This window comes from Amaranthus tricolor, chromosome 5, assembly GCF_026212465.1.
Source record: "Amaranthus tricolor cultivar Red isolate AtriRed21 chromosome 5, ASM2621246v1, whole genome shotgun sequence".
NCBI classification, from domain to species: domain Eukaryota; kingdom Viridiplantae; phylum Streptophyta; class Magnoliopsida; order Caryophyllales; family Amaranthaceae; genus Amaranthus; species Amaranthus tricolor.
The window spans coordinates 30,551,978-30,564,720 of record NC_080051.1 but is presented as its reverse complement, the minus strand read 5'-3'; the positions used below and the strand labels follow the sequence as shown (position 1 = coordinate 30,564,720).

General features: G+C 34.6%; 2 protein-coding genes across 3 annotated transcripts; one reads left to right on the top strand and one right to left on the bottom strand.

Moving 5' to 3' along the window:
• The first annotated feature begins 4,244 nt into the window (after positions 1–4,244).
• On the top strand, positions 4,245–8,444 carry LOC130813478 (peptidyl-prolyl cis-trans isomerase CYP18-2). 2 transcript variants are annotated; one of them, XM_057679312.1, is made up of 6 exons: positions 4,245–4,548; positions 4,635–4,730; positions 4,832–4,893; positions 5,917–6,050; positions 6,458–6,542; positions 8,017–8,444. In XM_057679312.1, exons 1-6 carry the CDS (start codon positions 4,477–4,479, stop codon positions 8,060–8,062), a joined length of 495 nt encoding a protein of 164 aa, XP_057535295.1. In that variant the 5' UTR covers positions 4,245–4,476; the 3' UTR covers positions 8,063–8,444. The 2 variants fall into 2 exon arrangements, with proteins under 2 accessions (XP_057535295.1, XP_057535296.1); XM_057679313.1 differs by having other exon boundaries at positions 7,088–8,444.
• A 574-nt stretch (positions 8,445–9,018) lies between these two features.
• Positions 9,019–11,489, bottom strand: LOC130813273 (cytochrome P450 CYP72A219-like). The gene is made up of 5 exons (XM_057679072.1): positions 11,216–11,489; positions 10,786–11,003; positions 10,167–10,411; positions 9,641–10,028; positions 9,019–9,532 (listed from the first exon to the last, which is right to left on the bottom strand). The coding sequence occupies exons 1-5, from the start codon at positions 11,487–11,489 to the stop codon at positions 9,107–9,109; spliced, it is 1,551 nt and encodes a 516-aa protein (XP_057535055.1). The 3' UTR covers positions 9,019–9,106.
• Positions 11,490–12,743: the final 1,254 nt, after the last annotated feature.

Below are 12,743 nucleotides of genomic sequence, written 5' to 3'. Positions count from 1 at the left end.
AATCAGGTCAGGTCGACCCATATTAACCCATTTAATAACCCATTGAAATTTTTTTTAAAAGTTTGAAACTGGAATATTATAAGCGCCTAAGCGGCCCAAGCCCAAGTGTATCATAATTCATAAACCCTAAAAACCTAAAATAATCATAAACTTCTCCAGTTCTCCTTCTCTGCCGAACTGCGCCGCGCCTTCTTCTTCCTCTTTCTTCCTTAACTTAACTTCTCTCTCCTGTAAACTGGGTTGTAATTCGGATTCCCTAATTCCTGATTCCTTCTCTGCCGAAGTATCTTCGCTCCATTTCTCCAATCCTCTAAGCTATTCATTATTTCGGTGTATCCGAATTCCGAGGTTAGTTCTTTCTCGAATTTTTACTGATATTGATAATTTTTTGGTTTGATTTTCAGTTATTTCATTCATTTTGGTCTTATACTGATATTGATAAGTTATTTCATTCATTTTGGTCTTTACTTTTTTTTTTAGTTTATTTTAATCATTTTCTTCTAAAATTCCAAATGATTCTCTCTCAACTTTCTTTCTTTTTCTTTTATACATCACCCTTAGTTCTAAACTACTTCTAAGTTCTTACTTGTTCTTTCTTTCATTGCTATCATCATCTTCTTGTAAAGGTTACATTATTCTTCTATTTTTGTCATGGTTTTGTTTTGAAATGTGAAATTTGTTCATTTTTTGATTTTGGTTTGTGGGTTGTTTTGTTTTGGTGAAAGCTGTGTTCATGAGCAAGTTTTAGTTTTTTAATATGATTTTGGTTTGATAATAAGGGTTGATTTATAATGTCATTAAGTGGGTGAAATTATTTTTGTTTCTAAAAAAGATTCCATTTTAATGTTGATTTATTATGTTAGGTTTGATGGTGTAGATTTTAATTTTAATTTTGCTTTACTGGTTGTTGAATTTACTCGAATTATATGCTGAATTTTGTGATTAGTGTCGTTTTACAAAGTAAGAATGTTCATTGTGATTTAGTGTATCATCTTATATTCTTATGGTGAATTTTGATAATTTTTTGGTTTGATTTTCAGTTATTTCATTCATTTTGGTCTTATACTGATATTGATAAGTTATACAGAATGAATTCGGTTCAATTTTGTGGATTTTAATTTTAATTTTGCTTTACTGGTTGTTGAATTTACTCGATTTATATGCTGAATTTTGTGATTAGTGTCGTTTTACAAAGTAAGAATGTTCATTGTGATTTAGTGTATCATCTTATGGTATTTTTTGTATTTCTTCAATTAGTTTTTATAAATTAGTTTAAACTATTTTGTGTATTTCTTCTTAGGTAATGGATACCAATACCATTGAATCTGAATGTGTTCATGTTGACTCAGAAGAAGATCTGGTGGAGGTTAAGAGTAGTGACACAATGAGTAAGAAGGATCCTAAAAACATAGGTAACAAAACAATTCATATATCTGGCAAGAATTTTAAACGACAACGTAAACTTACATCTGGTGTTTGGGTAAACTTTGAATTTGTGGATGAAACTAATGAAGATGGAAATTTGTTTTGTAAATGTAAAAAATGTGAAAAAATGTTTAGGGCAGATAGTAAAATGGGGACAGGAAATTTAATTCGTCATGTAAAAAATTGTAAAATGAGGACATTTCGTGATGTTGGTCAAATGATATTGGAGAATTCCATTGCTGGTTTAGCAAATAAATTGCCTGTATTTGATGTTGCTATTTTTCGTGAACTATTAGCTCTTGCAATAGTAAGACATGATCTCCCTTTCCAATTTGTTGAATATGAAGGGATTAGGAAATCATTTAGTTATTTGAATCCTACGACTAAAACAATTTCACGTAATACATCTAAGTCTGATGTTGTTAAGATGTATGAAAGGGAGAAGGAGAATTTGAAGTTTTTGTTAGGTTCAATTAGTAGTAGAATTTGCCTTACTTCTGATTGTTGGAGTTCAATAACCTCAGATGGATATATCACTTTAACTGCACATTATGTTGATGATAATTGGGTCTTGAAAAAGAAGTTGTTGAATTTTTGTTTTATGCCTTCCCCTCATACGGGAGTTCATTTAAGTGATCATGTGTGTTCCTTGTTGAAAGATTGGGGTATTTTGCAAAAGATTTTTAGCATTACTCTTGATAATGCGGCTTCAAATGATGTGTTTGCGGATTGTCTTAAGGGTGAGCTTGAATTGTTATGTGCAGGAGAATTTTTCCATGTGAGGTGTTGTGCACATATCATGAACTTAGTAGTTCAAGATGGATTGAAAGAAATAGATGATGCTGTGATTAAGGTGAGAGAAAGTGTGAAATATTGTAAGGGATCACAAGCTAGAAAACAACGTTTCTTAAGTTGTATTGAGCATGTAGGCCTTCAAAGCTCTAAGGGTTTAAAACAAGATGTCATAACACGATGGAATTCCACATATTTAATGCTTGAAAGTGCATTGTATTACAAGAAAGCTTTAATTCATTTTCAGAAAGTTGATGCAAACTATATTCATTGTCCTACTGCGGAAGAATGGGCTAAAATTGAAAAAATTTTCAAGTTTTTAAAAGTTTTTTATGAAGCTACTTTTGCTTTTTCTGGGACTAAATATCCTACTGCTAACTTATACTTTCCTAATGTGTTGAGGGTAAGATTGCTTTTAAAAAGTGAGATGGAGAGTACAGATGGTTTTATGAAGAAAATGGCTTGTAAGATGTATGAAAAATTTGGAAAATATTGGAGTGATTTTAGCATTATTATGGCAGTCGCTATTGTGTTAGATCCTAGGTTTAAGCTTCAATTTGTTCAATGGAGCTTCAAAAAAGTTTATGGAGATGGTGTTGATTATGAGGAAGAATTGGCTAAGGTGAGGGAGAAAACTCAAGAAATTTATAACATATATGCTCTTAAACTATCTGCAACTTCTCCAAGACAAAAATATGGAAGTTTACATGTTGTAAATATTGAAGATGCTACCGATGAGTTTATGACCGTAAGTTTCTGATTTTTTTTTCATAATTATATAAGTTTTTGTTTGTTTCTTTACCTTTTAGAGATTTTAATATAAATGTTTGTTTTATAGGACTTTGATAGTTTCTCTAATGAGCATAGTACTGTGAGTATGAAATCTGATTTGGAGATGTATTTTGAGGAGCAACTAGTGCCTCGTCCAGTTAATCTTGATATTATTGCGCATTGGAAGGCAAATATATCTCGTTATCCGGTACTTTCTTTAATGGCTAGAGATATTCTTGCCATTCCTATATCTACCGTGGCTTCCGAATCTGCCTTTAGCATTGGTGGTCGGGTACTTGATTGCTATCGAAGTGCTTTGAAGCCAAATATTGTCCAAGCTATTGTTTGTCTAAAGGATTGGACATTTGAAGGAGGTAATTTTCTATTTCATAATATGTCTTAAGTTAATATTGATTTTGGTTTGTTTGATAACTTATATTTTTGTTTGTTAATGAAGCAAAAATGGAATCACAATTGGATGAGCTTTGTGGGTTGGTAATGAAGATTAAAGTTGAAGAAGAAAAAGACATATCTTACCCTAGTCCAAGTCCATGTCAAAGTTTCGATCAACATGAATTCAGCTCAAAAGCATCTTCCTCAGCCACCATATTTTAGATTATGATGATTTGTAGAAACTAGAAACTAATTATGATACTTTGTTGTGCTATTTTGCTTGTTTGATGTTTGTTAACTTTTGAAGACTTTTAAGAATTTTGAAGCATGTTTAATTTTATTATGAAATGTGAATATAATATATGGGTCAAATGGGTCAAATGACCTGAAATATATGGGTTCAATGACCTGAAAAAAAAAAGCAGGTTAAATGGGTCATTTTCAGGTTGACCCGACCTGCAACAGATCAGGTCGGGGTTTCAATTTTTGACCCATTTAATTTAATGGGTCAGGTTCAGGTCAAGGGTCTATTGACCCATTTATATATGACCCGAACCTGAAAACGACCCAACCTGACCTGTTTGACCCTTAAGAATAAGTTGAATATTTAAACTGTTAAAATGAAATTTCAGTGGATCAGTCATCCAAATTTAGTCAAAATAATTTTAAAAAATAGCAAAAGTATATTATAATGCTTATTAAAATTAAATATCCGAATATATTTAAAATGTGCAAATCTCAAACTATTCGAATGGAATCTCCACAAAATTGAGATTTAAATATTTATTCGATATTTAAATTTTATCTTTAATGCAATTTAGAGGGACAAAAAGAAAAAAGAAAAATAGAGTTCAACTCTTCGCTTTAAATTTGACCATGTGTCTAAACCCGAACCCAATCCCTAACCCAAAATCAAACTCAAACCTAAACCCAAACACATTGAGCATTTGAGTCCTAAGCCCCCAAATAACAAGCAAATAATCACTGTACAATATTCTTCCACATTCTCGGACGCCCATAACCCATTACTGACTTCTTTGCATATCATTTCTCAATCGGATTTCTTCCAATTCGAGTCGGACTATCCATTAAACTATGTGGGCAAGCGCCGACGGAGGACCACCGGAGGTCACTATGGATACCTCCATGGGTCCTTTCACCGTTGAGGTTTTTTTCTATCTATTTGCTTTTCTTCTTTGTTTTCTTTTCTTCAATTTCTTTTATTTAATTACGGATATTTTGATTTTGTATAGTTGTATTACAAGCATGCTCCGAGAACATGCCGCAACTTTCTGGAACTTTCTCGTCGTGGTTATTACGACAATGTCAAATTTCATCGCATTATCAAAGTAATTACATTACCCATTTTATATTTTGGGTGTTTGTTGTTAGTTTTTAATGCGAATCACTGAATTGTGGGGTGTATTTTGATTGATTTGAATTTGAGCAGGACTTTATTGTGCAAGGAGGTGATCCTACTGGAACTGGTAGAGGTGGTGAATCCATCTATGGGTAATTTCCTTTATTAGAGATAGATTACATTACCCAATGCCATTAAGTTAGGCCTATCAAAAGTTGACCCGACCTGCTATCCGACTCGAAACTAACTCGAAATAAGTGGGTTTAAGTTGAGACCTTTGACCCAATTAATTAAACGGGTCGAATCGACCTGATCCGTTTATTAAATGGGTTAGGTTCCGGTCAAAATTTTAAACCTGAAACAAACCTGTATAACCCATTTAATTAAACGACTTAATTCCGAGTTAAATCAATAATTATAACCTAAACTTGATTCGTTTAATATTTTCTTAATCTCATAGCAAATACAAAATAAACAACTAAAAAAAAATTTAAAAATTAAAGCCTAAAAAATTGGATATAATCGATGTTGAAAACCTTAAAATGAAAATAAAAAACTATAACTGGGTTAAGTGGGTCGAAATCAGATTGACCTGGGTTAGGATTGTGATTTTTGACCCAATTAACTAAACAGGTTGGGTTTGGGCCAAGGGATTTCCAACCCGTTTATATAGGACCTGTACTCAAATCCGACTCAACCTGATCTGTTTGACAGGCCTACATTAAATGGGTACTACCTACGGTGGAGATTGGGGGTTGAATGTACTTGTTAGCACGAATAAATTATAATCATTTAAGTAATGATCCCTTAGTTGATTTGTTTTGGTTCACGTAGCCACTTTATATTGTTGGGATTTTGTCTTTGGTATTATTGTTGTAGAATTATTAATGAGATGGAATTATCAATTTGATACCCTATCCTATTCTTGAAGCTGTTGGAAACCTTTAAAAACCATGAAAGAATTTTATTTTCTGAATATGGGTTACTTCCTTGGATCTCTTATAATTGGTTGGACAGAAATGGTGTTTACATGACTTTTAATAGTACATACTCTAGACAAAGGGTGAAGGAGTGGGAAAAGAATAAACAAAACGTGCTGTATTACTGCTATCAGCTCTTCGTAAAGCTGGTGCCATCAAATTTCAGGCTTTGATTTCTTTTGTGATGTACTTCAGTAAACACTTCGAAGACGAGATAGATTATAAGCTGAAGCATACTGGCGCTGGCATTTTATCCATGGCAAATGCTGGTCCTAATACAAATGGAAGCCAATTTTTTATCACTCTAGCGCCTACTCCTTCTCTTGATGGTAATCATAACTCTCTTCATAGAGGTTCTTTATTGTTTTTGTCTACTTTGCGTCTGTGCCCAAGTCTCGTTGTATCTAAATTGAGATTTTTGAGTTTGATGACTGTTTTCTATCACAGTACTTTGAGCTTGTCCTTTCATACATTTGGGTGATTGGAATGTTAATTTGTGTGGGAGAGGTCTATTATATGTCTGTCTTACTGCAATGTATACCGGGTATAGTGCTGAGATCCTTTGCCATCACACTTCTACCACCTGTTAAATTCCTTCCGAATAGTTATATATTTATTTTCATTGTAATCTTCATGAGGAACTCTTTCGACAACTTTGCAAAATCTCCATCTGTTACTATTTATCCCAAATTTATGGGTATTGTTTGATCGGGATGTTCTGTAATCACTCTTATAGGAAAGCACACAATTTTCGGAAGGGTTTGCAAGGGAATGGAGATAATCAAGAGGCTTGGTAGTGTCCAGACTGACAACACGGATAGGTTTGTTGGCTCATTTTTGTTTTGTACTTCTTATCTTAGGTTCCCCACATATATTAGATCTTGAGTCTTGATATTGGTTTTTTGCTGTATTGCTGCACTCTTTTCTTTTCTTACTTTTCTTGAGGTGCAAAAATGAACTCGATCAACTTGGCTAAAGTCCTTGAAATAGAGTTACTGAGAGGGTAACATGACCGCGACATTTATCACTTGGGTTACTAGCAAGTAAAAAGTTATTTTTAATCATCTGATTGACTACCACCATTTGAATTAACAAAAAAACAATGAGCCCCATCAAGCCTGCTTTTTCCTTGAAGTAGACTTTAGCTTGCTTTCATTGCTAAATGATCAGCTTCTTTACACATGGACCATGATCTTATGATGTTGACCACTTGAACCTAATCAAGTTGACCCAGGAGTTTTCTGCATTCTATCTGGATGCTAGAATACCAGTTCATAAGTCCCAAATGCTCTTGTATGTCATTAACAGCCACCACTTTTGAGTCGCTTTCTGGATTTACTCATCCTCTAACCGAACTATTTGACAGCTTCTTTCATTGCAACTTTGGTGGATCTCGGTAAAGTTATAGTTCACACAAGGAATATGCATAACAAAGACTCTGACTCACTGCCCTTTAGGATTTTTGCCAACTCCAGCAATACCTACTGAAATAAAATGGAAGAAAGAGGCATCTTCCCAAGACTTTCTGGAAGTGTGAAGAGACCATGGCTGGCTCAAAAGGGCAGTAATGGAAGGCAAGGCTCTTGAACAAGAGAAACTCTTTGGGAGCAGAATGGATCAAGGTTGATGTCAGAATTCTGGAAGATGTTTTTGTTTTCTTCTGAAACGTAGTCTATGGATCTAAGGCAAGAAGTGAAAAAAGTTGGACTCAATGATTGACAATATCTAATGATCACAATTAAGACAGCAGAAGTTTGGGATCGGGAGAAAAAGTTGGTCTTCATCACCAGCCATCATTAGGACTGTCATGTATGCATGAATTGTAAATTCAAGAGGTTTTAAGCAAGCAGGGGAAAGGCTTTTTCCCCTTTAGAATAGGGAGGCTATCCTTTAGGAATTTCAAAAGCATGAATATACTGTAAAGTGAGCAGGGAAACGACCTATTTGCCTTTGTTAGGGTGCAACTAAGAATAGTCGTCCTCGTTAGTCGTTTTGCATAGAACAATTCATTTTTCCACTGAATAACAATATTGGTTCTCTTCTCTCGTAGCTCGTGGAATGGGCAATATGTCCTTTTTATGTTGGTTATTTAAATCCCCATTATTGCTTCAGTCCATGCTTATTAGAGCTTGACTAAATGAGAAGGGGCCTAGCTTACTGTCTTTTTCCTTCTTTTAATTCTTCACAAATGTAAAAATAAATAATCAGTTATCAGATTCTAGAACTTGAATAGGCAATTCTGATTGATAACGATCCATATTGTTTCTGATTGTTCATCATTTATTGTAATTGCAGACCTATTCATGATGTCAGAATACTGAAGACAACTGTAAAGGATTAATACTGAAGCTATCAATTCGATGCATCTCTGCTCACTAGCAATATCCATTATTATCAGCGCTTACTGCTGCTCGAATACCTGTTGTGAGTTCATTGATCCTAGTATTCCTGAAAACAGATTATTGTATCAAGTGTTTGCATTAATTAGCATAGACAAAACAAATTGTGATCTACCATCCTGTAACATCCCATCCCCGTAATTTCGCTCCCCCTTGAAGTATGCGTTTGTACATTTGCTCGAATACAGGCAGGTTAAATGATGTGATATGCAACCTAAGGGCTGCTATTTAACATGAATGCAACCGAACATTGATCGAAGCAACATGATTTACCATACTCTATCTTGGGTAGTAGTAAGATTTGATTTGATATCTCTTACGGCCCGTTTGGTTGTTAGTATTAAATAATAAAAATAGTAATGAAAATTTAGTGTAATTTAGCTTGAAAAACTAGACAAGTTTTATTATTCTCTTTTTCCTACTTTAGTTTTTTTTTCTTTATAAAATTCATTCTCATTCATTGCCACTTGGATATGTGGTATTAGGTGCTAATGAGAAATTTTAAAGAAAAATACATGTTCAAGGGCAAAAGCTCCATTATCATTGGAATAACATAACACATTTTATTAAAATTTAAACTAAAACATGCTCCCTTTTCCCTTTTAATATTATAAACCAAACGCCTCGTTAAGGTCATTGAATTAAATCCCACAAGGGTTCATGGGGGCAAGATCCCCATACATGCCGCCCCCATGGCCTTATGCTCGTTCTATTAAAAGAATCCTATGGGGTTTAATTGTGCTAGGAGGCCCTTTGTTTAGCTTAACTGCATTATGCTGGATGGATTTATTATAAAATTTGAAGAAAAGTGTAACATATAAATCATTTAGCATTTCTTGTAGTATTTTGATACAATAATGTAATAACAAACGATTTGAAAATACCTACTTGCTTGACATAAACACACGTTTAGCATTAATTTTTGAATTGCGTAGTAGTAAGTACACCATGTACCACATTGTGTGGACATTATTCCTTGATCTGCTCTAAATTCGTCGCAAGATCATGGGAACTCCATGTTGGGGCTGAAGGCTTGTGACCAGGAACGGTGCATGAGAATAAGATGGTGACAGTTCAAATGAGTAGCGTTGTAATATCATTGCCAAAGCCATCTTCACTTCAAGCATCGCAAAGTTTTGCCCAACACAGATTCGTGGACCCCAGCCGAAAGGGATGTAGGAAACTTGGCCGTTAGTTGCCTTAGCTACACCTTCGGAAAATCTCTCAGGGTTGAATTCAGCAGCATCCTCCCCCCAAAGTTGGGGGTCATTGTGAACTAGCATTGTCGGTACTGAGATTTGCACTCCTGGAGGCAGCAAGATGTCACCAACTTGTGTTGGTTTGTGGATCATACGGTACATAAGGATAACCGGTGGGTATAATCTTAGAACCTCGTTAAGTATCATTGTCACCTGTTTCACAATAATGACTCCATGGTTATTTATTTATTTATTTATTTATTTTGGCTTTAGGCCTATATTCTTGTATGCAAAGTCACTACTAAGGATTTAGATACTCACAACTTTCAAGTTATTTAAGCCATTGAAATCTGGTTTGTTTTGACCAAAAACACGCAGAACCTCCTCCCTCGCACGAATCTGCCAATCCAAATGCTTGCCCAACATCACCATCAACCACACAAGCAAGACGGAAGTGGTATCTCTCCCTGCAAGGTAAAACACCTTGCACTCTTCCACTACCTCTTCAATGGTGAGTCCAGCATTCTTCTTGTTCCCGTGTTCTTGAACTTCCTTCAAACTCGATTCCAATAGAATACCCAATAAGTCGTCGTTACAAGCTTCCCCCATCTTCATTTGGTTCTCTCTTTTGGTGATGATGTTGTTCATCAAAACTCGCATTTCATTGTTGATTTCCTTCATCCTTTTGTTTGTCTTAGTTGGCAAAAACCTTCGAAAAACGGCCATGAAAAATGATACAATTTTGTTTAGACAAATGATATTTGCTACCTAATCTCCAAAACCCGCTTATGTGGCAGTCACTTAATAGCTACATCGGAGATTCAAAGTAAAGAAATGTTATGTATACCTAAGTCCAGGAATGTAGACTTGTTGAAGCAATTTCATGGCAATTGCAATTTGCTCTTTCTGAAGTTTAAATATCTTTTTCCCTTCTTCATAGCTGCTGCCAAATGCTCCCCTTGAGATAACATCACCGGACAAGTTATCAAGGCACGGCCAAACATCAAGCTCACACGATCCACTTTCCGACATTATTTGATCCCATTTACTGATCATTTCATCACAACTCACATAGAATTCTCCATGAAGACCCTGCAACAGTTTTAGAAACAGATATGATTACTTCATTACATGTTACTTTCTTTTAGCTTTATGTTTTTCATTTTGATCGAATCTCATTATCTCTTTTGATAAAGGAGCGATCTGCCGTCATCCAACCCTCATAGCTTATATTAGCAGGGTCTACTGGGTGTGATGATGAGGATGGTGTTTTAGTCAAATCTGTCACAATGATCATCATCATTGTACTCGGTGTATCCCGCCCATAGAAACTACGATCTCTAGAGAGGGAAGGAAGACGGCAACTCTTATCCATAAAGGAGGATGCGGCTAAAGAATCACTTGGCTCGAGAAAGATCCCGGGAATTAAGAAAATAGAAAGAGGTAGATGTACAAGTTTACTGAACCTTAAGCTTCTCCATATGAAATGCAGGGTTGATGATTTTTCTGTGTTTAGCCCATTTCTGACCCTCATAGGCAACAAGCCCTTTGACAAGCATTTTGGCAAGCGGGTTCGAATTCGGCTTCTGAAAATCCTCATACTTCATCAATATTTCTTTTATCATCTGAGGTTCCATTATATTGATGCATGGTATTGGGCCAAACCATATAAAAGAATTCTTACCTGCAAAATATTAAGCACATCAAGCATTTCCGAGTTAGAAAACAGTTTTTATAACAGTTTCTAATACAAACTGTGTATATCCTTGATACGGAGCCAAAAATCATGTCCACTTTTTATTTGTGTGAAGTTGCAGATTATCTTTGCTATTTTTTCGACCAACAAGCATTGAGTAAGCAACTTTACAAAGTGAAGTATATGTGAAGTAGTAGTACCAAAGTTATTGACAATTTGACGAGTGAAGGGCTGAACACGAGGCACGATATCATCCGAGATCTCGATTGGACTCGACATCGCTTCCTTCGACATCTTCGAAAACTCCTTCATGTCCCCAAACAACATACGGTAGCTATTACCGGAAAACCCTTGCTTCCGTAATAGTTTTTCTAGCTTCTTAGGCGTAAACCATAGCCAATTAAGTATCCTCCACAACATTGAAGCGAGAAACAGAACAAAGGAAGTCGCTAATAAGGCTATTATAGTTCCCATATTCAAATCCAAGAGCTCTTAAAAGAAAAAAAACAAGATCAAAGTATTAACAGTTTGGAAAATTGATTGTTGTTTATGTGATTCTGCATGAAATTGGCTGCTTAAAGCTGTTTTTATACCAGATTATGTGCAAATCTATCATGTCAGCATATCATATCTTTGATTAATCAAGTGTATAATATGAAATCAAATAATTTTATGTTAATTCTTATTATTTTTTTTGAGAAACTAGATTTTGTTTCACCAAATCATAAATTTATGCTTAAACATAATATGTCTAGATTATTACACAGAAGCAAATCTACTGACTTGGAATATTAATTTGATAAAGCAAAAAAATTCAAACCATTCTTTCTTTGTTATTTGATTTTAAAAAAACAGTGAAAATATGTATAAGTTTGATGATTTGATTTAGACATTTGTTTACTCGGTCAATTGCTGATTTGATTATGATGTTTTAAACCACTGAACAAGTAATTTAGGAGTAATATGAGATCCCTGCAAATCAAGAATTGGTCTACCAATTAGGCTTTAGGAGTCTTTCACGTTAATTTTTTGAATCCTTGAAAATTAGGGAAATTTGTCATTAATAATACAATTTATTTGTGATCCGTTGAGAATAAATTGACCTATGATATATTTTTGAATAAACCCACCTAAGAGGTTTCTTGCTGAGAATAAATCCGCCTAATGTTTAATAGGTTACCAAAGATGTAACTAGGGTTCATTCTTAGCTGATAGCGAATAGGTTGTATCATTCTTAGCAAAGAACCCTCTTAGATGGGTTTTAACTAATGATAAATTACCCAAATTAATAATATGATCTATATTAAATATATTTTGCTCATAGAGAAACATTGATTAAAGTCTAAAAAGGGACCGAAGGTGATAGATAATAGATGATAGTGAAAGAGACCATATCCTTTGATAAAGAGTTTGTGGTAGTGAGATCCTCGACTTGTGAAAGATGATTAAAAAATTGGTAGTGAAATTTGTTTTGGGGAGACAAAATCTTAACTAGACGGTAGGCTAGGTTGAGTTGAGGCGGATAGGATAATTAGGGATGACAAACGGGTAAAATTTTACGGCTTTTGTTTTACATTCACTCCAGTTAGAGTGGATATGAGTGTATAAATTTGTTGGATAATAGGTGAATATGTGTATGAAAAGTCTAACCAGATAATGTATGATTGACTTTTTTTTATTAGGGTATGTGTTGAACTTATATGGGTCTTGTTAGTTGCACTAAGTCTA